The following is a 26,103-nucleotide window of genomic DNA, read 5'->3' on the forward strand; positions in this document are numbered from 1 at the left end:
ATGCTTGCGACAGGTTCAGCGGTCTACTTGTATAGGAAGTATTACGGCTTCGGTGAGGATACACAGGCCACCTTGGGAAGCATGGACCATGTCACTGTTGAGGACGGTACGTTTACCGAGTTTACAATGTCCAGACAGCAATATTACATATTATATCAGGAATAATCCTATGTCAAGTGTTCGTCCCAAATGACACCATATTCCCTACTACACTACTTTTGACCAGGGTCTTCGGTCAAAAGTAGCCCAGTGCATTAATTAGGGAATATGGTGCCATTTGTTCAAAAGTAGTGTACTATCTGGCATTAGTCAAAAGTAGTGCACTACATAGGGAATAGGGTACCATTCGGGATGTAGAATTTATGATGCCTAGCAAGCCCAGAGGAAATGTTAAATTGTTTTTACAGTGTAGCCCAAATGCTATGGAATTCCCCTATCAATAACAACAAACAAACACGAGACTTTGAAACCTGTTAAATTTAGAGAAAATAATCCCTGAAATTGTTTTTTTCATAAAGATCATGAGCCCATCCTGGAAGAGGAGGACCCAGTCCTTGTTCAGGTAAGAATAATCCTATCAATAGCCTGGGTGCCAGTCTGTTTCTGCTCTTGCCAATTCCATCTGGCAATGTGATATTGGCATGACAATCCTATAAGGAGTTGGCAGAGAACTGAAACAGACTGGCACCCAGGCTATAATAATACTGCTTCATTAGCAGGATTGGTTCAATAACAATCTGACATTCGAAGACTTAAATTGATCCTGTCTTGTTCCTTAGTATGTGGATGAGGAGGTTCGGCAGCGGCCCTGTCTGGCTTTAATCCCTTGGTCTGGACCCTTGTGTGTTCCTGTCTCTGTAAGTCTATCCATTCTGATACTCTGGTCTTAAGATGATATTAACATTAACATCAAGTGACTAGTCTTCTGAAAAACCACATAACGAAAATGTCTGTAAACTTATTCTCTCTTTTTCATAGCCCATCACCTCCAAGCCCAAACCAGTCTACTATCTCACCCGTGCTGGGAGAATTCTGGTGAGAGAGTTGGCAGTGTTAAACACACAGGTAACCATTCACATTATTAACCAAAGCTCATCTGATCTTATAGGGAGAATTTCCTTAATTTGATGGCTTTACCCTATTCCCTCTTCTTTTCACAGACTTCCAAATTGTTTACTGAGGAGCCTACCTTTCACCTCACTGAAGCGGGGAAACTAGTGCTTGAGGAACGGTCAGCACCTGCAGATAGCCATTCACAGGTAGCCAATCACATAATTAGAGGTTAATAGATTATTAGTAACTAGTGGTACCCTGCCGTTATGGGCGGCAAATCATTAGTAATTCATAATTTAATTCAATGCAATTCACCCTCCTACAAATCAAAAATATGTTTATCTGTTTAGCCTTTTGGTTTCTATATAAACCAATATTCTCAACTCTGGAGCATTTTAAACTAAAATCTTTGAGATCATGGCACTTGCTTTCTCCTTAAAATAAAATATTGTGATTTTGTGATAGGCCTACCCTGAACCAATGTTATCCACATATAGGCTTATTAAAAAACAGCCTAGGCATAGCCGCAGGAAGACCTGGGGAAGATGTTTAGAGTTGGGGCCGGGTGCTGGGAGGGACTTCATTAAATATTTATGTAGCCTAACTACAGACAGATTAGAGTTTTGTATAAAAAATAAAAATCAGAAATACATTATTTACATACAGTTGAAGTCGGAAGATTACATACACTTAGGTTGGAGTCATTAAAACTTGTTTTTCAACCATTCCACAAATTTATTTTTAACAAACTATAGTTTTGGCATGTCGGTTAGGACATCTACTTTGTGCATGACACAAGTAATTTTTCCAACAATTGTTTACAGACTGATTATTTCACTTATTCACAATTCCAGTGGGTCAGAAGGTTACATACACTAAGTTGACTGTGCCTTTAAACAGCTTGGAAAATTCCAGAAAATGATGTCATGGCTTTAGAAGCTTCTGGTAGGCTAATTGACATATTTTGAGTCAATTGGAGGTGTACCTGTGGATGTATTTCAAGGCCTACCTTCAAACTTGTGCCTCTTTGCTTGACATCAAGAGAAAATCAAAAGAAATCAGCCAAGACCTCAGAAAAAACATTGTAGACCTCCACAAGTCTGGTTCATCCTTGGGAGCAATTTCCAAATGCCTGAAGGTACCACGTTCATCTGTACAAACAATAGTACGCAAGTATAAACACAGTGGGACCACACAGCCGTCATACCGCTCAGGAAGGAAACGCGTTCTGTCTCCTAGAGATGAACGTACTTTGGTGCGAAAAGTGCAAATCAATCCCAGAACAACAGCAAAGGACCTTGTGAAGATGCTGGAGGAAACAGGTACAAAAGTATCTATATCCAGAGTAAAACGAGTCCTATATCGACATAACCTGAAAGGCCGCTCAGCAAGGAAGAAGCAACTGCTCCAAAACCGCCATAAAAAAGCCAGACTACGGTTTGCAACTGCACATGGGGACAAAGATCGTACTTTTTGGAGAAATGTCCTCTGGTCTGATTAAACAAAAATAGAACTGTTTGGCCATAATGACCATTGTTATGTTTGGTGGAAAAAGGGGGTTGCTTGCAAGCCGAAGAACACCATCCCAACCGTGAAGCATGGGGGTGGCAGCATCATGCTGTTGGGGTGCTTTGCTGCAGGAGGGACTGGTGCACTTCACAAAATAGATGGCATCATGAGGAAGGAAAATTATGTGGATATATTGAAGCAACATCTGAAGACATCAGTCAGGAAGTTAAAGCTTGGTCGCAAATGGGTCTTCCAAATGGACAATGACCCCAAGCATACTTCCAAAGTTGTGGCAAAATGGCTTAAGGATAACAAAGTCAAGGTATTGGAGTGGCCATCACAAAGCCCTGACCTCAATCCTATAGAAAATTTGTGGGCAGAAATGAAAAAGCGTGTGCGAGCAAGGAGGCCTACAAACCTGACTCAGTTACACCAGCTCTGTCAGGAGGAATGGACCAAAATTCACCCAACTTATTGTGGGAAGCTTGTGGAAGGTTACCTGAAACGTTTGAACCAAGTTAAACATTTTAAAGGCAATGCTACCAAATACTAATTGAGTGTATGTAAACTTCTGACCCATTGGGAATGTGATGAAAGAAATAAAAGCTGAAATAAATCATTCTCACTACTATTATTCTGACATTTCACTTTCTTAAAATAAAGTGGTGATCCTAACTGACGTAAGACAGGGAATTTTTACTAGGATTCAATGTCAGGATTTATGAGTAACTGAGTTTAAATGTATTTGGCTACGGTGTATGTAAACTTCCGACTTCAACTGTACAGTGAGGGAAAAAAGGATTTGATCCCCTGCTGATTTTGTATGTTTGCCCACTGACAAAGAAATGATCAGTCTATAATTTTAATGGTAGATTTGAACAGTGAGAGACAGAATAACAACAACAAAATCCAGGAAAATGCATGTCAAAAATGTTATAAATTGATTTGCATTTTAATGAGGGAAATAATTATTTGACCCCCTCTCAATCAGAAAGATTTCTGGCTCCCAGGTGTCTTTTATACAGGTAACGAGCTGAGATTAGGAGCACAATCTTAAAGGGAGTGCTCCTAATCTCAGTTTGTTACCTGTATAAAAGACACCTGTCCACAGAAGCAATCAATCAATCAGATTCCAAACTCTCCACCATGGCCAAGACCAAAGAGCTCTCCAAGGATGTCAGGGACAAGATTGTAGACCTACACAAGGCTGGAATGGGCTACAAGACCATCGGCAAGCAGCTTGGTGAGAAGGTGACAACAGTTGGTGCGATTATTCGCAAATGGAAGAAACACAAAATAACTGTCAATCTCCCTCGGCCTGGGGCTCCATGCAAGATCTCACCTTGTGGAGTTGCAATGATCATAAGAATGGTGAGGAATCAGCCCAGAACTACACGGGAGGATCTTGTCAATGACCTCAAGGCAGCTGGGACCATAGTCACCAAGAAAACAATTGGTAACACACTACGCCGTGAAGGACTGAAATCCTGCAGCGCCCGCAAGGTCCCCCTGCTCAAGAAAGCACATATACAGGCCTGTCTAAAGTTTGCCAATGAACATCTGAATGATTCAGAGGAGAACTGGGTGAAAGTGTTGTGGTCAGATGAGACCAAAATGGAGCTCTTTGGCATCAACTAAACTCGCTGTGTTTGGAGGAGGAGGAATGCTGCCTATGACCCCAAGAATACCATCACCACCGTCAAACATGGAGGTGAAAACATTATGCTTTGGGGGTGTTTTTCTGCTAAGGGGACAGGACAACTTCACCGCATCAAAGGGATGAAGGACGGGGCCATGTACCGTCAAATCTTGGGTGAGAACCTCCTTCCCTCAGCCAGGGCATTGAAAATGGGTCGTGGATGGGTATTCCAGCATGACAATGACCCCAAACACACGGCCAAGGCAACAAAGAAGTGGCTCAAGAAGAAGAACATTAAGGTCCTGGAGTGGCCTAGCCAGTCTCCAGACCTTAATCCCATAGAAAATCTGTGGAGGGAGCTGAAGGTTCGAGTTGCCAAACGTCAGCCTCGAAACCTTAATGACTTGGAGAAGATCTGCAAAGAGGAGTGGGACAAAATCCCTCCTGAGATGTCTGCAAACCTGGTGGCCAACTACAAGAAACGTCTGACCTCTGTGATTGCCAACAAGGGTTTTGCCACCAAGTACTAAGTCCTGTTTTGCAGAGGGGTCAAATATTTATTTCCCTCATTAAAATGCAAATCAATTTATAACATTTTTGACATGCATTTTTCTTGATTTTGTTGTTGTTATTCTGCCTCTCACTGTTCAAACCTACCATTAAAATTATAGACTGATCATGTCTTTGTCAGTGGGCAAACGTACAAAATCAGCAGGGGATCAAATACTTTTTTCCCTCACTGTAAGTATTCAGACCCTTTGCTATGAGACTCGAAATTGACCTCAGGTGCATCCTGTTTCCATTGATCATCCTTGAGATGTTTTTACAACTTGATTGGAGTCCACCTGTGGTAAATTCAATTGATTGGACATGATTTGGAAAGGCACACACCTGCCTATATACGGTACTACAGTTGACAGTGCATGTCAGAGCAAAAACCAAGCTATGAGGTCGAAGGAATTGTTCGTAGAGCTCAGCGACAGGATTGTGTCTAGGTACAGATCTGGGGAAGGGTACCAAAACATTTCTGCAGCATTGAAGGTCCCCAAGAACACAGTGGCCTCCATTATTGTTAAATGGAAGAAGTTTGGAACCACCCAGACTCTTCCTAGAACTGGCCGCCCGGCCAAACTGAGCAATTGGGGGAGAAGGGCCTTGGTCAGGGAGGTGATTACAAACCCGATGGTCACTCTGACAGAGCTCTAGAGTTCCTCTGTGGAGATGGGAGAACCTTCCAGAAGGACAACCACCTCTGCAGCACTCCACCAATCAGGCCTTTATTGTAGAGTGGCCAGACGGAAGCCACTCCTCAGTAAAAGGCACATGACAGCCCGCTTGCAGTTTGCCAAAAGGCACTTAAAGACTCTCAGACCATGAGAAACACGATTCTCTGCTCTGATGAAACCAGGCTTGAACTTTTTGGCCTGAATGCCAAGCGTCACGTCTGGAGGAAACCTGGCACCATCCCTATAGTGAAGCATGGTGGTGGCAGCATCATGCTGTTGGGATGTTTTTCAGCGACAGGGACTGGGAGACTAGTCAGGATCGAGGCAAAGATGAATTGAGCAAAGTACAGAGAGATCCTTAATGAAAACCTGCTCCAGAGCGCTCAGGACCTCAGACTGGGGCCAAGGTTCACCTTCCAAGAGGACAATGACCCTAAGCACACAGCCAAGACAACGCAGGAGTGGCTTCGGGACAAGTCTCTGAATGTCCTTGATTGGCCCAGCCAGAGCCCGGACTTGAACCTGATCGAACATCGCTAGAGAGACCTGAAAATAGCTGTGCCACAACGCTCCCCATCCAACCTGACAGAGCTTGAGAGGATCTGCAGAGAAGAATGGGAAATACTCTCCAAATACAGGTGTGCCAAGCTTGTAGCGTCATACCCAAGAAGATTCGAGGCTGTAATCGCTGCCAAAGGTGCTTCAACAAAGTACTGAGTTACGGGTCTGAATACTTATGTAAATGTGGTATTTCAGTTAAATGTTTTTAAATAAATTAGCAGAAATTTCTAAAAACCTGTTTTTGATTTGTCATTATGGGGTATTGTGTGTAGATTGATGAGGGGAAAAACAATTTAATCAATTTTAGAATAAGGCTGTAACCTAACAAAATGTGGAAAAAGTCAAGGTGTCTGAAAACTTCCCGAAGGCGCTGTATATTTTTTATTTTACCCCTTTTTTCATGTTATCCAACTGCGATCCAATTACAATCTTGTCTCATTGCTGCAACGGGCTCGGGAGAGGCGAAGTTCGAGTCATGCGTAGTCTGAAACATGACCCGCCAAAATGTGCTCCTTAACACGGAAGTCAGCCGCACCAATGTGTCGGAGGAAACACTGTTCAACTTACAACCGAAGTCAGCCTGCAGGCGCCCGGCCCGCCACAAGGAGTCGCTAGAGCGCGATGAGCCAAGTAAATCTCCTGTAGTAACCGTGTCATTCCAAACACATAAAACAGGAATATAAACGAAAATACAAAACACAGCAGAATATAAAATTGCCAGTGGCATGTAAGAGGACATCACGCTTCTTTTGAGCCGAAAATGAAGTAAATCGGCGCAAAATTGTTGGAGGAGATGTGTTGTATAGATAGTACACATTAACATGTCCTCTATCTCTGGTAAGAATAATACATCATTATCAATAGCCTGGGTGCCAGTCTGTTTCTGCTCTCTTGCCAATTCCCTCGTGGGAAAATGATATTGGCATGACAATCGCATAAGGAGTTGTCAGAGAGCTGAAACAGACTGCATAATAGAGGCTGCTGCCTATAGACATAGAGTAGAAATCACTGGCCACTTTAAGAAATGAAACACTAGCCACTTTAATAATGTTTACGTATCTTGCATTACTCATCTCATATGTATATACTGTATTCTATACTATTCTATGGTATCTTAGTCACTTTAATCATGTTTACATATCTTGCATTACTCATCTAATATGTATATACTGTATTCTATACTATTCTACTGTATCTTAGTCCATGCCTCTCTGACATTGCTCGTCCATATATGTATTTATTCTTAATTCCTTACTTAGATTTGTGTGTATTGGGTATATGTTGTGAAATTGTAAGATATTACTTGTTAGATATTACTGCACTTTCGGAGATAGAAGCACAAGCATTTCGCTACACCCTCAATAACATCTGCTAAACATGTGTATGTGACCAATACAATTTGATTTGGATTTGATTTGATTTTACTGGCACCCAGGCTATAACAATACTGCTTCATTATCAGGATTGGTTCAATAACACTATCATTGCAGTGGCCTCCTCTTACGATCCTCCCTATACCAGTCTGTCACTTCTATACCAGTGTATCATTCAAACTGACTCTTAAATTGATCCTGTCTTGTTCCTTAGTATGTGGATGAGGAGGTTCGGCAGCGGCCCTGTCTGGCTTTAATCCCTTGGTCTGGACCCTTGTGTGTTCCTGTCTCTGTAAGTCTATCCATTCTGATACTCTGGTCTTAAGATGATATTAACATTAACATCAAGTGACTAGTCTTCTGAAAAACCACATAACGAAAATGTCTGTAAACTTATTCTCTCTTTTTCATAGCCCATCACCTCCAAGCCCAAACCAGTCTACTATCTCACCCGTGCTGGGAGAATTCTGGTGAGAGAGTTGGCAGTGTTAAACACACAGGTAACCATTCACATTATTAACCAAAGCTCATCTGATCTTATAGGGAGAATTTCCTTAATTTGATGGCTTTACCCTATTCCATCTTCTTTTCACAGACTTCCAAATTGTTTACTGAGGAGCCTACCTTTCACCTCACTGAAGCGGGGAAACTAGTGCTTGAGGAACGGTCAGCACCTGCAGATAGCCATTCACAGGTAGCCAATCACATAATTAGAGGTTAATAGATTATTAGTAACTAGTGGTACCCTGCCGTTATGGGCGGCAAATCATTAGTAATTCATAATTTAATTCAATGCAATTCACCCTCCTACAAATCAAAAATATGTTTATCTGTTTAGCCTTTTGGTTTCTATATAAACCAATATTCTCAACTCTGGAGCATTTTAAACTAAAATCTTTGAGATCATGGCACTTGCTTTCTCCTTAAAATAAAATATTGTGATTTTGTGATAGGCCTACCCTGAACCAATGTTATCCACATATAGGCTTATTACAAAACAGCCTAGGCATAGCCGCAGGAAGACCTGGGGAAGATGTTTAGAGTTGGGGCCGGGTGCTGGGAGGGACTTCATTAAATATTTATGTAGCCTAACTACAGACAGATTTAGAGTTTTGTATAAAAAATAAAAATCAGAAATACATTATTTACATACAGTTGAAGTCGGAAGATTACATACACTTAGGTTGGAGTCATTAAAACTTGTTTTTCAACCACTCCACAAATTTATTTTTAACAAACTATAGTTTTGGCATGTCGGTTAGGACATCTACTTTTAGGACATCTACTTTGTGCATGACACAAGTAATTTTTCCAACAATTGTTTACAGACTGATTATTTCACTTATTCACAATTCCAGTGGGTCAGAAGGTTACATACACTAAGTTGACTGTGCCTTTAAACAGCTTGGAAAATTCCAGAAAATGATGTCATGGCTTTAGAAGCTTCTGATAGGCTAATTGACATAATTTGAGTCAATTGGAGGTGTACCTGTGGATGTATTTCAAGGCCTACCTTCAAACTTGTGCCTCTTTGCTTGACATCAAGGGAAAATCAAAAGAAATCAGCCAAGACCACAGAAAAAACATTGTAGACCTCCACAAGTCTGGTTCATCCTTGGGAGCAATTTCCAAATGCCTGAAGGTACCACGTTCATCTGTACAAACAATAGTACGCAAGTATAAACACAGTGGGACCACACATCCGTCATACCGCTCAGGAAGGAAACGCGTTCTGTCTCCTAGAGATGAACGTACTTTGGTGCGAAAAGTGCAAATCAATCCCAGAACAACAGCAAAGGACCTTGTGAAGATGCTGGAGGAAACAGGTACAAAAGTATCTATATCCAGAGTAAAACGAGTCCTATATCGACATAACCTGAAAGGCCGCTCAGCAAGGAAGAAGCAACTGCTCCAAAACCGCCATAAAAAAGCCAGACTACGGTTTGCAACTGCACATGGGGACAAAGATCGTACTTTTTGGAGAAATGTCCTCTGGTCTGATTAAACAAAAATAGAACTGTTTGGCCATAATGACCATCGTTATGTTTGGTGGAAAAAGGGGGTTGCTTGCAAGCCGAAGAACACCATCCCAACCGTGAAGCACGGGGGTGGCAGCATCATGCTGTTGGGGTGCTTTGCTGCAGGAGGGACTGGTGCACTTCACAAAATAGATGGCATCATGAGGAAGGAAAATTATGTGGATATATTGAAGCAACATCTCAAGACATCAGTCAGGAAGTTAAAGCTTGGTCGCAAATGGGTCTTCCAAATGGACAATGACCCCAAGCATACTTCCAAAGTTGTGGCAAAATGGCTTAAGGATAACAAAGTCAAGGTATTGGAGTGGCCATCACAAAGCCCTGACCTCAATCCTATAGAAAATTTGTGGGCAGAAATGAAAAAGCGTGTGCGAGCAAGGAGGCCTACAAACCTGACTCAGTTACACCAGCTCTGTCAGGAGGAATGGACCAAAATTCACCCAACTTATTGTGGGAAGCTTGTGGAAGGTTACCTGAAACATTTGAACCAAGTTAAACATTTTAAAGGCAATGCTACCAAATACTAATTGAGTGTATGTAAACTTCTGACCCATTGGGAATGTGATGAAATAAATAAAAGCTGAAATAAATCATTCTCACTACTATTATTCTGACATTTCACATTCTTAAAATAAAGTGGTGATCCGAACTGACGTAAGACAGGGAATTTTTACTAGGATTCAATGTCAGGATTTATGAGTAACTGAGTTTAAATGTATTTGGCTACGGTGTATGTAAACTTCCGACTTCAACTGTACAGTGAGGGAAAAAAGGATTTGATCCCCTGCTGATTTTGTACGTTTGCCCACTGACAAAGAAATGATCAGTCTATAATTTTAATGGTAGGTTTGAACAGTGAGAGACAGAATAACAACAACAAAATCCAGAAAAATGCATGTCAAAAATGTTATAAATTGATTTGCATTTTAATGAGGGAAATAATTATTTGACCCCCTCTCAATCAGAAAGATTTCTGGCTCCCAGGTGTCTTTTATACAGGTAACGAGCTGAGATTAGGAGCACAATCTTAAAGGGAGTGCTCCTAATCTCAGTTTGTTACCTGTATAAAAGACACCTGTCCACAGAAGCAATCAATCAATCAGATTCCAAACTCTCCACCATGGCCAAGACCAAAGAGCTCTCCAAGGATGTCAGGGACAGGATTGTAGACCTACACAAGGCTGGAATGGGCTACAAGACCATCGGCAAGCAGCTTGGTGAGAAGGTGACAACAGTTGGTGCGATTATTCGCAAATGGAAGAAACACAAAATAACTGTCAATCTCCCTCGGCCTGGGGCTCCATGCAAGATCTCACCTTGTGGAGTTGCAATGATCATAAGAATGGTGAGGAACCAGCCCAGAACTACACGGGAGGATATTGTCAATGACCTCAAGGCAGCTGGGACCATAGTCACCAAGAAAACAATTGGTAACACACTACGCCGTGAAGGACTGAAATCCTGCAGCGCCCGCAAGGTCCCCCTGCTCAAGAAAGCACATATACAGGCCTGTCTAAAGTTTGCCAATGAACATCTGAATGATTCAGAGGAGAACTGGGTGAAAGTGTTGTGGTCAGATGAGACCAAAATGGAGCTCTTTGGCATCAACTATACTCGCCGTGTTTGGAGGAGGAGGAATGCTGCCTATGACCCCAAGAATACCATCCCCACCGTCAAACATGGAGGTGAAAACATTATGCTTTGGGGATGTTTTTCTGCTAAGGGGACAGGACAACTTCACCCCATCAAAGGGATGAAGGACGGGGCCATGTACCGTCAAATCTTGGGTGAGAACCTCCTTCCCTCAGCCAGGGCATTGAAAATGGGTCGTGGATGGGTATTCCAGCATGACAATGACCCCAAACACACGGCCAAGGCAACAAAGAAGTGTCTCAAGAAGAAGAACATTAAGGTCCTGGAGTGGCCTAGCCAGTCTCCAGACCTTAATCCCATAGAAAATCTGTGGAGGGAGCTGAAGGTTCGAGTTGCCAAACGTCAGCCTCGAAACCTTAATGACTTGGAGAAGATCTGCAAAGAGGAGTGGGACAAAATCCCTCCTGAGATGTCTGCAAACCTGGTGGCCAACTACAAGAAACGTCTGACCTCTGTGATTGCCAACAAGGGTTTTGCCACCAAGTACTAAGTCCTGTTTTGCAGAGGGGTCAAATATTTATTTCCCTCATTAAAATGCAAATCAATTTATAACATTTTTGACATGCATTTTTCTTGATTTTGTTGTTGTTATTCTGCCTCTCACTGTTCAAACCTACCATTAAAATTATAGACTGATCATGTCTTTGTCAGTGGGCAAACGTACAAAATCAGCAGGGGATCAAATACTTTTTCCCCCTCACTGTAAGTATTCAGACCCTTTGCTATGAGACTCGAAATTGACCTCAGGTGCATCCTGTTTCCATTGATCATCCTTGAGATGTTTTTACAACTTGATTGGAGTCCACCTGTGGTAAATTCAATTGATTGGACATGATTTGGAAAGGCACACACCTGCCTATATAAGGTACTACAGTTGACAGTGCATGTCAGAGCAAAAACCAAGCTATGAGGTCGAAGGAATTGTTCGTAGAGCTCAGCGACAGGATTGTGTCTAGGTACAGATCTGGGGAAGGGTACCAAAACATTTCTGCAGCATTGAAGGTCCCCAAGAACACAGTGGCCTCCATTATTGTTAAATGGAAGAAGTTTGGAACCACCCAGACTCTTCCTAGAGCTGGCTGCCCGGCCAAACTGAGCAATCAGGGGAGAAGGATCTTGGACAGGGAGGTGACCAAGAACCCGATGGTCACTCTGACAGAGCTCTAGAGTTCCTCTGTGGAGATGGGAGAACCTTCCAGAAGGACAACCATCTCTGCAGCACTCCACCAATCAGGCCTTTATTGTAGAGTGGCCAGACGGAAGCCACTCCTCAGTAAAAGGCACATGACAGCACGCTTGCAGTTTGCCAAAAGGCACTTAAAGACTCTCAGACCATGAGAAACACGATTCTCTGCTCTGATGAAACCAGGCTTGAACTTTTTGGCCTGAATGCCAAGCATCACGTCTGGAGGAAACCTGGCACCATCCCTATAGTGAAGCATGGTGGTGGCAGTATCATGCTGTGGGGATGTTTTTCAGCGACAGGGACTGGTAGACTAGTCAGGATCGAGGCAAAGATGAATTGAGCAAAGTACAGAGAGATCCTTAATGAAAACATGCTCCAGAGCGCTCAGGACCTCAGACTGGGGCCAAGGTTCACCTTCCAACAGGACAATGACCCTAAGCACACAGCCAAGACAACGCAGGAGTGGCTTCGGGACAAGTCTCTGAATGTCCTTGATTGGCCCAGCCAGAGCCCGGACTTGAACCTGATCGAACATCGCTAGAGAGACCTGAAAATAGCTGTGCCACAACGCTCCCCATCCAACCTGACAGAGCTTGAGAGGATCTGCAGAGAAGAATGGGAAATACTCTCCAAATACAGGTGTGCCAAGCTTGTAGCGTCATACCCAAGAAGATTCGAGGCTGTAATCGCTGCCAAAGGTGCTTCAACAAAGTACTGAGTTACGGGTCTGAATACTTATGTAAATGTGGTATTTCAGTTAAATGTTTTTAAATAAATTAGCAGAAATGTCTAAAAACCTGTTTTTGCTTTGTCATTATGGGGTATTGTGTGTAGATTGATGAGGGGAAAAACAATTTAATCAATTTTAGAATAAGGCTGTAACCTAACAAAATGTGGAAAAAGTCAAGGTGTCTGAAAACCTTCCGAAGGCGCTGTATATTTTTTATTTTACCCCTTTTTTCATGTTATCCAATTGCGATCCAATTACAATCTTGTCTCATTGCTGCAACGGGCTCGGGAGAGGCGAAGTTCGAGTCATGCGTAGTCTGAAACATGACCCGCCAAACTGTGCTCCTTAACACGGAAGTCAGCCGCACCAATGTGTCGGAGGAAACACTGTTCAACTTACAACCGAAGTCAGCCTGCAGGCGCCCGGCCCGCCACAAGGAGTCGCTAGAGCGCGATGAGCCAAGTAAATCTCCTGTAGTAACCGTGTCATTCCAAACACATAAAACAGGAATATAAACGAAAATACAAAACACAGCAGAATATAAAATTGCCAGTGGCATGTAAGAGGACATCACGCTTCTTTTGAGCCGAAAATGAAGTAAATCGGCGCAAAATTGTTGGAGGAGATGTGTTGTATAGATAGTACACATTAACATGTCCTCTATCTCTGGTAAGAATAATACATCATTATCAATAGCCTGGGTGCCAGTCTGTTTCTGCTCTCTTGCCAATTCCCTCGTGGGAAAATGATATTGGCATGACAATCGCATAAGGAGTTGTCAGAGAGCTGAAACAGACTGCATAATAGAGGCTGCTGCCTATAGACATAGAGTAGAAATCACTGGCCACTTTAAGAAATGAAACACTAGCCACTTTAATAATGTTTACGTATCTTGCATTACTCATCTCATATGTATATACTGTATTCTATACTATTCTATGGTATCTTAGTCACTTTAATCATGTTTACATATCTTGCATTACTCATCTAATATGTATATACTGTATTCTATACTATTCTACTGTATCTTAGTCCATGCCTCTCTGACATTGCTCGTCCATATATGTATTTATTCTTAATTCCTTACTTAGATTTGTGTGTATTGGGTATATGTTGTGAAATTGTAAGATATTACTTGTTAGATATTACTGCACTTTCGGAGATAGAAGCACAAGCATTTCGCTACACCCTCAATAACATCTGCTAAACATGTGTATGTGACCAATACAATTTGATTTGGATTTGATTTGATTTTACTGGCACCCAGGCTATAACAATACTGCTTCATTATCAGGATTGGTTCAATAACACTATCATTGCAGTGGCCTCCTCTTGCGATCCTCCCTATACCAGTCTGTCACTTCTATACCAGTGTATCATTCAAACTGACTCTTAAATTGATCCTGTCTTGTTCCTTAGTATGTGGATGAGGAGGTTCGGCAGCGGCCCTGTCTGGCTTTATTCCCTTGGTCTGGACCCTTGTGTGTTCCTGTCTCTGTAAGTCTATCCATTCTGATACTCTGGTCTTAAGATGATATTAACATTAACATCAAGTGACTAGTCTTCTGAAAAACCACATAACGAAAATGTCTGTAAACTTATTCTCTCTTTCTCTGCTTTGCCCTCCTCCAGACCACCTCTTCTGCCCTGAAAGGTGTCATCCAGTTGGGCATCATCCACACATTGGGCAGCCTGTGCCAGAGGCAAAAGAGAGATGTACTCTTCAAGGACTTTGAAGATGTGGAGAGCAGCTCCTTCCCCAGGTGTGTGTGGTTGGTTGATGGAGAGGGAGGTATAGAGGGAGTAGGATATATTATCAGAAGCAAACATGTAGGGGTTTCTATTATGTTTTAATGTCAATATTGCATTCTGAACAAGTGTAGCTTGTAGGCTTGGGCGGTATCCAGTTTTTCATATCGTCATACCGTCCTTCTCTCGTTCTGGGATTTACGGTATTACCGGCATAAGGGGCCGCTAAAAAACGCAAGGAAAGCCCGTTGGTCCTCTATTACCAGAATGTTAACAAAATGTGCACAAACTAATAGCGAAATCACATAGACGCTGTTACTGTAGCTAAATGCTAACGACTGAAATTGAACATAAACTAATTGCAAAGACAGGCAAATCCAGTACATAAAGTTATACAAGCATAGCTAGTAGCTACCGAATATCATTTTCGGCGAGCGTGGACATTTACAAGCGAAAGTGAATAAGAGAAATTGTGCAAATAATCAAAGTTGTGATGCATGGTTTTCTGAAGGAAGAGCAGCATGTGTACATGGAGCAGATAAGAGAAGAACGGAGGAGGAAAAAAAACGCTACTAGGAAGCACAGGGAGAAAATGGCAGCTGTACAGATACCTCATCCAGAGCTCTTTGACTTCTGGCAGAAAGCCATTATAAGAAATCTTATATCAAATATTTAGTAGTGAATTGCATAATGTGTTCTGCACAACAGAGACTCGCCGATAGATATAGAACACTATGGACTCACCAGCTCGCTTTCTCCCATTGTGCTATTTACAAACAAACAAGTGACTGGCTCAACTGTTCTGGGGAATTACGGTAATACAGTGAGGGAAAAAAGTATTTGATCCCCTGCTGATTTTGTATGTTTGCCCACTGACAAAGAAATGATCAGTCTATAATTTTTATGGTAGGTGTATTTGAACAGTGAGAGACAGAATAACAACAAAAAAATCCAGAAAAACGCATGTGTCACGATCGTTTACGGACGAGAAGGACCAAGGCGCAGCGTGACATGCATTCATATTTATTTACGTACTGAACACACGACAAAACAACAAACGAAACGTGAAGTCCAAGGTAGACAAATAACATACCTCACACGGAACAAGATCCCACACCCCACTAGTGCCAACAGGCTACCTAAGTATGGTCCCCAATCAGAGACAACGAGCTACAGCTGCCTCTGATTGGGAACCACCCTGGCCAACATAGATCTAAACGATCTACAAACTAACATAGACACCCAACACAGAAAATACACACCCTGACTCAACAAATACAAGTCCCTAGAGTCAGGGCGTGACAGTACCCCCCCCCCCCCAAAGGTGCGGACTCCGACCGCGCCACATAAACCTAACAGGGTAGGGGCCGGGTGGGCATTCCACCTCGGAGGCGGATCCGGCTCCGGGTGTGACCACCACTTACTCTCCACCTCCCCGTTGCGCCCCTGGTCTGGTCTGGACCTCGGCGCGCTGACTGGAGCTGGACCCGACGACGGTGGATCGAACTGCTCTGGCTCCGGGGTGGAGCTGCTGACCGGAGCTGGATCAGGCACCGGTGGAGCGGACTGCTCTGGCTCCGGAGTGGAGCCGCTGACCGGGGCTGGACTGGACCCCGGTGGAGCGGATTGCTCTGGCTCCGGAGTGGAGCAGCTGACCGGTGCCGGACCAGGCACCGGTGGAACAGGCACGGGCCGTGCCGGACTGGACACACGCACCACTGGCTTGGTGCGGGGAGCAGGAACGGGCCAGACCTGGCTGATGACGCGCACCCCTGGCTTGGTGCGGGGAGCAGGAACGGGCCGGACTGGGCTGACGACGCGCACCACTGGCCTGGTGCGGGGAGCAGGAACGGGCCGGACTGGGCTGACGACGCGCACCACTGGCCTGGTGCGGGGAGCAGGAACGGGACGGACTGGGCTGACGACGCGCACCACTGGCTTGGTGCGGGGAGCAGGAACGGGCCGGACTGGGCTGACGACGTGCACCACTGGCTTGGTGCGGGGAGCAGGAACGGGCCGGACCGGACTGGCGACGCGCACCACTGACTTGGTGCGAGGGACAGGAACAGGTCGGACCGGGCTGGCGATGCGCACCACTGACTTGGTGAGAGGGACAGGAACAGGCCGGACCGGGCTGGCGATGCGCACCACTGGCTTGATGCGAGGAGCAGGAACGGGCCGAACCATACTGGGAACACCCACCATTGGCTTAGTGCGGGAATCAGGAACGGGCCGGACCGGACTGGCGACACGCACCACTTGATTGGTGCGAGGAGCGGGACTGGGTTCCTTCATTAACCCCCGCTCCTTCTGCTGCCTAACCAGCTCCTCTCGCCGTGCCTCTTTCCTTCTGTTCCCTCTGAACCAATGACCCCCTTAATCTGGCGGCCTCCTCTGCTAAACGGCTGAACTGCTCTATCGCGGCCTCCTGCTGCCTCGTCGTCCACGGCGTGAGCCCCCCCCCTAAACATTTTTTGGGCTTGTCTCTCCCCCGTGATCATGGCCTCGATCCCTCTTGCCAGACTCTCGCTCATCTCCTCCCAAGTCCATCCTCTCTCCTCGTCACGCTGCTTGATCCAGGATTGGTGGGATCTTCTGTCACGATCGTTTACGGACGAGAAGGACCAAGGCGCAGCGTGATATGCATTCATATTTATTTACGTACTGAACACACGACAAAACAACAAACGAAACGTGAAGTCCAAGGTAGACAAATAACATACCTCACACGGAACAAGATCCCACACCCCACTAGTGCCAACAGGCTACCTAAGTATGGTCCCCAATCAGAGACAACGAGCTACAGCTGCCTCTGATTGGGAACCACCCTGGCCAACAAAGATCTAAACGATCTAGAAACTAACATAGACACCCAACACAGAAAATACACACCCTGACTCAACAAATACAAGTCCCTAGAGTCAGGGCGTGACAGCATGTCAAAAATGTTATAAATTGATTTGCATTTTAATGAGGGAAATAAGTATTTGACCCCCTCTCAATCAGAAAGATTTCTGGCTCCCAGGTGTCTTTTATACAGGTAACGAGCTGAGATTAGGAGCACACTCTTAAAGGGAGTGCTCCTATTCTCAGCTTGTTACCTGTATAAAAGACACCTGTCCACAAAGCAATCAATCAATCAGATTCCAAACTCTCCACCGTGGCCAAAACCAAAGAGCTCTCCAAGGATGTCAGGGACAAGATTGTAGACCTACACAAGGCTGGAATGGGCTACAAGACCATCGGCAAGCAGCTTGGTGAGAAGGTGACAACAGTTGGTGCGATTATTCGCAAATGGAAGAAACACAAAATAACTGTCAATCTCCCTCGGCCTGGGGCTCCATGCAAGATCACACCTCGTGGAGTTGCAATGATCATGAGAATGGTGAAGAATCAGCCCAGAACTACACGGGAGGATCTTGTCAATGATCTCAAGGCAGCTGGTACCATAGTCACCAAGAAAACAATTGGTAACACACTACGCCGTGAAGGACTGAAATCCTGCAGCGCCTGCAAGGTCCCCCTGCTCAAGAAAGCACATATACAGGCCCGTCTGAAGTTTGCCAATGAACATCTGAATGATTCAGAGGAGAACTGGGTGAAAGTGTTGTGGTCAGATGAGACCAAAATGGAGCTCTTTGGCATCAACTCAACTCGCCGTGTTTGGAGGAGGAGGAATGCTGCCTATGACCCCAATAACACCATCCCCACCGTCAAACATGGAGGTGGAAACATTATGCTTTGGGGGTGTTTTTCTGCTAAGGGGACAGGACAACTTCACCGCATCAAAGGGACGATGGATGGGGCCATGTACCGTCAAATCTTGGGTGAGAACCTTCCCTCAGCCAGGGCATTGAAAATGGGTCGTGGATGGTTATTCCAGCATGACAATGACCCCAAACACACGGCCAAGGCAACAAAGGAGTGGCTCAAGAAGAAGCACATTAAGGTCCTGGAGTGGCCTAGCCAGTCTCCAGACCTTAATCCCATAGAAAATCTGTGGAGGGAGCTGAAGGTTTGAGTTGCCAAATGTCAGCCTCGAAACCTTAATGACTTGGAGAAGATCTGCAAAGAGGAGTGGAACAATATCCCTCCTGAGATGTGTGCAAACCTGGTGGCTAACTACAAGAAACCTCTGACCTCTGTGATTGCCAACAAGGGTTTTGCCACCAAGTACTTATTTCCCTCATTAAAATGCAAATCAATTTATAACATTTTTGACATGCATTTTTCTGGATTTTGTTGTTGTTATTCTATCTCTCACTGTTCAAATAAACCTACAATTAAAATTATAGACTGATCATGTCTTTGTCAGTGGGCAAACGTACAAAATCAGCAGGGGATCAAATACTTTTTTCCCTCACTCTATATATAATGTAAAATAATGTCATGGGTGAAATGAAGAACGCAATCTGCTTAATCTCCTAACATATTGCACAAGTTGACTGCAGGTATTAACTTAAAAGTAGCTACAAATATATCAACGTCAAAGAAATAGTATTGACGGTATTGAAAAATCATCCCGTAGCTTTTTTCTAATACCCCGGTATACGGTATACACGGTATACCGACCAAGCCTAGTAGAATGTGTGAAATAAACAAGTAAATTCATGTTCTCTCCTGCATGTCTGTCTGTCTGTCTCCTATTAATCCCACTGCACTATTCTTCTTCAGTAAGGGCAGTAACCTGACCCCAGCCCACCACTATGGTGACTTCAGGTTCAATGCTTACGCTCCCCTCGGCTTTCGCTACCTCAGGGAGATGTTTGGCATCCGGGCCGAAGATTACCTGGTACTACACACTCTCAACCCACCTTGCTGTCCTCTGTCTGTTACTTGAAGCCAAATGAGGAGAGAAAATAATTGAGGCTGCGTCCCAAATTGCACCCTATTCCCTATATAGTGCGCTTCTTTTGATATGAGATCTGGTCAAAAGTATTGGACTAAATAGGGACTAGGTTACCATTTGGAATGCACAAACCGAAAGTAGGACAGTAAAGCAACAGTGGAGTATGAATGATATCAATGGGGAATTAATTGATGGGAATGTGAATACAGGAGGTGGAATTGTCTATTTAACTAACGTGTAATTAATCACTGTTTTGTTTGCAGTACTCTCTGGGTAATGAGGATCTGATTGAGCTGTCCAACTCTGGAGCCAGTGGCTCTCAGTTCTATGTCTCCAGCGATGATCAGTTCCTCATTAAGACTGTGCAGCACAAAGAGGCTAAGTTCTTACAACAACTACTGCCTGGCTACTTCATGGTAAGAGATGGAGTTTGTGGGCTCGTTTTTGATCCAATGTGTACCTTATGTTTTGTGCTTTGAGTTACAGTACCAAGTTAATCTCGTTACTCAATTCAAGCTTTGGCTTCAATGTCTTCCTGGTTTATTCTCTATGTTTTGTTCTACACTAATATACCAGTAATAACGTGGATTTGATTGATATACTTACACTCACTCTCCTTTCCCCTATCCTCCTCTCTAGAACCTACACCAGAACAAGAGAACATTGCTGCCTAAGTTCTACGGTCTGTACTGCATCCAGGCGGGGGGCAAGAACATCTGCATCGTTGTCATGAACAACCTGCTTCCGCACGCCGTGCGCATGCACCTCAAGTACGACCTGAAGGGCTCCACCTATAAGAGACGGGCCTCAGCTAAGGAGCGGGACAAGGCCGTGCCCACCTTCAAAGACCTGGACTTCATCCAGGACCTGCCTGATGGACTGCTGCTGGAGGCAGACAACTACAACGCCCTCAGCGAGACCATCAAGAGAGACTGCCTGGTGAGGGAAAGCGACTGCATCCCAAATGGCACCAATTCCCTATATAGTGCACTACTTTTGAACAGGGTCTATAGGGTTATTTTAGTGGGATGGAAATGACGCTGAGAAGTGTCATACATTTTTTATGTAACTGTCCAGTGTTTCCAGATTTCTATGAAAAATGACCTATAAATTACAATATTAGTGAAATAGTTTTCCTTCCAGAAAATGGTAAATAAGTATGTTAAAAAGCTGCTTTTCTTTTTTTTGAATGGTGTGGGCGTACCCCAACTGCAGAATGGTGTGGGCGTATACTGGTCATTAACATTATTCATGCAAGTAGACCGCTGATTGGCCAGCTCAACCAATGAGCCAACATGACATGATGTTCTATGAGGAAATAGCAAGTGTTTTTGAAACGGTCTGTTTGAGATACAAGTTAAAGGTGGGTTTTTTAAAGTGTTTTTTTATGAGTATAGGACGAGTCAACAACATTATTTGGGTATGAGTTCACAGAATATGCACTTTTAAAAGTGAGATTTCCACTGGACAGTTACTTTAATGATTGTGCTAACATATTTCCATCACGTATCATTTTGTAGTTGACTTGAACTTGGTCACCTACTGTTGGTGCATGCTATACTAACCCTACTGCATTTCTCTCATCTTCCCTGAGATACTCCATCACCACTTGTCTGTTTGTCTCTGAGTCCAGGGGCCGTATGTAGCAAACTTCTCAGAGTAGGAGTGCAGATCTAGAATCAGGTCCAACTGTCCATATAATCGTATTCCCATGACTGTAAATGAATGGACAAAACCATCGATCACATAACATAATTCATTCCTATGTGAAGACTCAATAGCGCATTTGAAGCCAAGGAAGTCGGTTAAGATGGTGTCTCATGGAGACACAACATGGGCAATTTGAGCTAGTCCAGGAAGTGACGTTGCAGGCTAGCTCAGTGCTAGCTTTCATTTAGTATCTCAAGTTGAAGGCCGACCGGGGTACTGCAGGCTGCCATTAGCAATGAAATTATTCTTGTTATCCTGTGTGCGATTTAAAAATAATTGGTTCAAGGATATACATCTGGTGTAATAGAAGCAATTATTGGTACCATGATTGTCTTAGATTTTTTTTTTTTTATACACGAAGATTGCCATTTTCCCATTCACTATAATGGGGATCCTGTTTTCTGAAAACAATGACTGCAGTACCGTGGTCAGGCTTGAACTTTGTGGCTCAAATGAGAGTGGGCAGTCGTTCTCCCCTGTCTTATTCCTTATAATCGTAAAGATTATAATCCTAAATTGGTACTCACTGTTTGTCTCTTGAGCCCTGACTCCTTTATCTCTTTGTCCCATATACAGAGCCTTCAGGAAGTATTCATACCCCATTACTTATTCCACAGTGTGTTATGTTACAGCCTGAATTCAAAATGGATTCAATATATTTTTTTCTCACCCATCTACACACAATACCCCAAAATGACAAAGTGAAAACAGGTTTTTACAAATATTTGCAGAAATATCTCATTTACATAAGTATTCACACCCCTGAGTCAATTCTTTGTAGAAGCACCTTTGGCAGCGATTACAGCTGTGAGTCTTTCTGGGTCTCTAAGAGCTTCCCACACCTGGATTATGCAACATTTGCCCATTATTATTTTCAAAATTCTTCAAGCTCTGTAAAATTGGTTCATGCCGAAGTCCCTAAGTGGTTTCCTTCCTCTCTGGCAACTGAGAGCAAATGCTTACTCCTGAACATATTTAGGCTTGCCATAACATAGGGGTTGAATACTTATTGACTCAAGACATTTCAGCTTTTCATTTTTTATTCATTTGTAAAAAAAATAATAATTGAAAAACATAATTCCACTTTGACATTATGGGGTATTGTGTGTAGGCCAGTGATAAAAGAAAAATCTCAATTTAATCCATTTTAAATTCAGGCTGCAACACAACAAAATGTGGAAAAAGTCAAGGGGTATGAATACTTTCTGAATGTACTGTAACTTCTGCAGTGCTTTAAGATCATGGACTACAGCCTGTACATGCTTTACCAAGCCTACTGTATGTCACTCATTTTCCCTGGTGTACTCCTCCATCCCACTTCGCTGTGTCTCTGACCCCTGCATTTTGTTCCTCTTCTCCTCCTGTAGCTGCTGCAGAGCTTTGAGATCATGGACTACAGCCTGCTGGTGGGGATCCACAACCTGGAGCGGGCAGCTCGGGAGCAGGCTGGAGAGAAGGCAGGAGGGGCTGCAGACCAGAGGAGGCCCCGTCTGCAGATCCAGAAGTCCCTCTACTGCGCCACCATAGAGGCCATCCAGGGAGAGGTGCACAGCAAGGGAGCCCTGGACACTGAGGACCAGTGAGTATCCACTTTACAGTCCGCACACATCTCAGTTCAGCTAGTCGGTTCAGTTGTTTGAGTATTTAGTGTAATAGGATTTGAAAGCTGACCTGTCCAGTTGAGGAAAATATGTGTTGGTCCATAATATGATCCAAGGTTGACCCTGTATGTTTTTGCAGCATGGGGGGTATCCCAGCATGCAACTCCAAGGGGGAGAGGATGCTAGTGTATATCGGCATAATCGACATTCTGCAGTCCTACAGGTAACCACTGCTCTGACTGTACATGGAGGTCTATTGGTAGTTTTGTCTGTGTTTGTGTCTGTCTGATGTGTCACGCCCTGGCTCTGGGGACTCTTAAATGTTGAGCCAGGGTGTGGATTTTTCTATGTTTAGTTTTCTATGTTTTTTGTTCTAGATCGTTTAGATCTATGTTGGCCAGAGTGGTTCCCAATAAGAGGCAGCTGTAGCTCGTTGTCTCTGATTGGGGACCATACTTAGGCAGCCTGTTGGCACCAGTTAGTTTGTGGGATCTTGTTCCGTTAAGGTTTGTTTTGTGTAACCTAGGACTTCACGTTTCGTTTGTTTGTTGTTTTGTCGTGAGTAAAGTACTTAATAAAATGTACACTTATCACGCTGCGCCTTGGTTCGACCAATCTTTAAACGATCGTGACATGATGGGCTATGCTATGTGAAACTGTGAATACATTAGGTCCGTAGTAACCCATGTCCTGTGTTTTTGCTCAGATTTGTGAAGAAGATTGAACACTCATGGAAAGCTCTGGTCCACGACGGGGTAAGACAACAGACAGGCTATCCTGATGCCTCTGTGGTGACCTCTTTATGAATATTAACACAAGCATTTCACTACACCCGCAATAACATCTGCTAAATATGTGTATGTGACCAATAACATTTGATTTGATATTAGTATTATTCTACATACTGTAAGTGTATACACTACTGTATATTAGTGTGACTTGAAACCCTCTCTTTTCTCCCAGGATACAGTGTCAGTACACAGACCAAGCTTCTACTCAGACCGCTTTCAGCGGTTCATCTGCAATACGGTCTTTAAAAATATTCCATGTAAGTGCTTGAGTGTTACTCTATGAAACCTCTCGTTTTACGCTATGGCTGTATTTCGATTTTCTTCCCTTCTAAAGTGTGCACTCCCCCTCATGTATTTGAAAGGAATGGACTGATGTGAAGAATATGGTGGGAAACTCCTTCCAGCCATGCTTGCACCAATCCAATGCTTTTAAATACATGAGGGGGAGTGAATGAGTGCACACTTCAGAAAAAGGGAAGAGAACAGGAAAGCAGCCAGAGTAGAAGTAATCTCACCCCTCACTTCTTATTTATATTTATTACATATTTGACGTTACATTATGATAGTTTGTGTTTTAATGATGTTGTGAAGCTTAACATGCCAAATAAATTTCCCAAGCTTGAGATAATAAACGACTTCTAATCTAATCTCCCTCTCCCCCTCCAGTGAAGACGTCCCCATCTAAGAAGAGCCAAGTAGGGACCGAGGGGGGCCTACGGAGGGCCAATACAGCCGGGTCCAGAACCTCTCCATTCTCCCAGCCCAGCAGCAGCAGCCTAGGTGTTCCACACAGCCCAGAGACAGAGACAGAGGGACAGACAGAGACAGAGGGAGACATCGGTGAGGGAGGGAGAGAGAGGGGGGAGAGAGAGGGGGGAGAGGGAGGAAGAGCCCAATGATCGGATAAAAGTCTAAAGTCAAAACATTTGGCCCCAATACAAACCGTCTTTAATTATAGAATCCAGACAAAATGAGACAAATTAGACATTACCTGAGAGGTATATAGATCATCTTTGACATTACAAACTAACAATACATTACCAACTTACCAACAAGCAAGGTAAGTAACAGCTACCAGAATGAATTACATTTAGGCTAGTTCATAATTCTTTTTCTATTAACAACAGAGTAATAATGTAATGTAATTTTTCCTATTTTCAGACATGATAGACACCAGAGGTGGCAGGAAATGCCTAAAAGTTGACAAGCCTGTTGCTAGCACTAGTGGTAAGTCTTCAGTAAATTGCTATAGAATGAATTGAAGCCTATATGTTCAAAATCAAATAACTTTATTTTCAGTTGAATGAGTAATAGAAGGGGTTAAGCCAGATAATGAGAATCAGAGCCATATATTTGTGGTGTCATGTAAATGGATCATAATGCAGAAACCACAATGTCCCAACTCTGTCAATACATGATGGCTCTGATGGGAACTAATTTCATTAATGATTTAAAGATGAAACTATGATGGCCGAAAAATTTAGCTAGGTTAATTATTTTTTTAGCAAGAGCTTGATGTCTCATTTAATGAATTGTCTTTTTTTTTGGTTTGCTGCAGTGAATATAAAGAATATTAGTAATTACATTGCCTATTAGCCTATGGTAATTTGGTACGTTATAGTTGCTGTAGTACACAGCATGGTCAATATGATGGAGGGAAATGACTTGGAAGTTGTGATCCAACCTGGAAGAAGTTGTCTGTCGGCAGTGAGCAATTTAAACATGAGCATAATTTGAAAGGATCTTATATTTACTATTTTGATTGCACATTTTAGAATCTGTCTATATTGATGCTAGTGTGCCAAAATGTAGGCAAAACATGGGATTTTGCCGTTTTCATTCAAACACCTTTTTTAAGTGGGGGATGGTCATTAAAATATCCCACTAGACAAGTTGTGATTATACAATGCATGGGGAGCCTATAATAGCCTCACTTCCATTTTATTTGAGAGAGGGAAGCAGTCTGGTGGGCGGGAGTTCTGACTTAAAATGTGTATCACAGCTGACCCAAAGGCCCTTGAAGTCCTAAAGCTGAGAGCTGAGCTACAGGCAGAAAAAGACAAGAACAATGTGCTGCTGGACACCATAACCAGCTTGAAGGTCTTCCTCGAAAGCCAGCTGGCTTCCCTAAGAGGTGCATCATCTTTGAATTAACTTTAACATTGAAATAACAATTGAGAATTAGTCTGTCCTAAGATCTAAAGGTGGACTGGATTGTTATGAGTGTCATGATTTCAAAAGCTATGTTACTGCTTTTACATAGTTATTATGCCTGTTTTGAGATGGGGTTAGGGTTAAATAGTTCACAAATGTTATTGTTACTCTGTGTAGGGTCTGACCAGCAGGAGGCTACGTGCTCAAATCAGTCAGGGACTCCAGCAGCGAGGTTGAATCAACCAGGGCACTCGTCCTCATCATCTTCCTCTGTCTCTGA

General features: G+C 43.5%; 1 protein-coding gene across 1 annotated transcript; it reads left to right on the plus strand.

The window, feature by feature from the left end:
* Nucleotides 1-26,103, plus strand: LOC311106819 (phosphatidylinositol 4-phosphate 5-kinase type-1 alpha-like; the record flags this gene model as incomplete). Its single annotated transcript, XM_084149191.1, has 16 exons — nt 1-106; nt 519-562; nt 979-1,035; nt 7,775-7,831; nt 14,602-14,732; nt 19,393-19,510; nt 19,831-19,983; nt 20,207-20,506; nt 22,645-22,856; nt 23,018-23,101; nt 23,585-23,633; nt 23,842-23,926; nt 24,336-24,509; nt 24,831-24,896; nt 25,672-25,803; nt 26,015-26,103. The coding sequence occupies 16 exons, from the start codon at nt 1-3 to the stop codon at nt 26,101-26,103; spliced, it is 1,857 nt and encodes a 618-aa protein (XP_084005317.1).

Source organism: Coregonus lavaretus, assembly GCF_964263955.1.
Source record: "Coregonus lavaretus genome assembly, chromosome: 3".
Lineage (NCBI taxonomy): Eukaryota > Metazoa > Chordata > Actinopteri > Salmoniformes > Salmonidae > Coregonus > Coregonus lavaretus.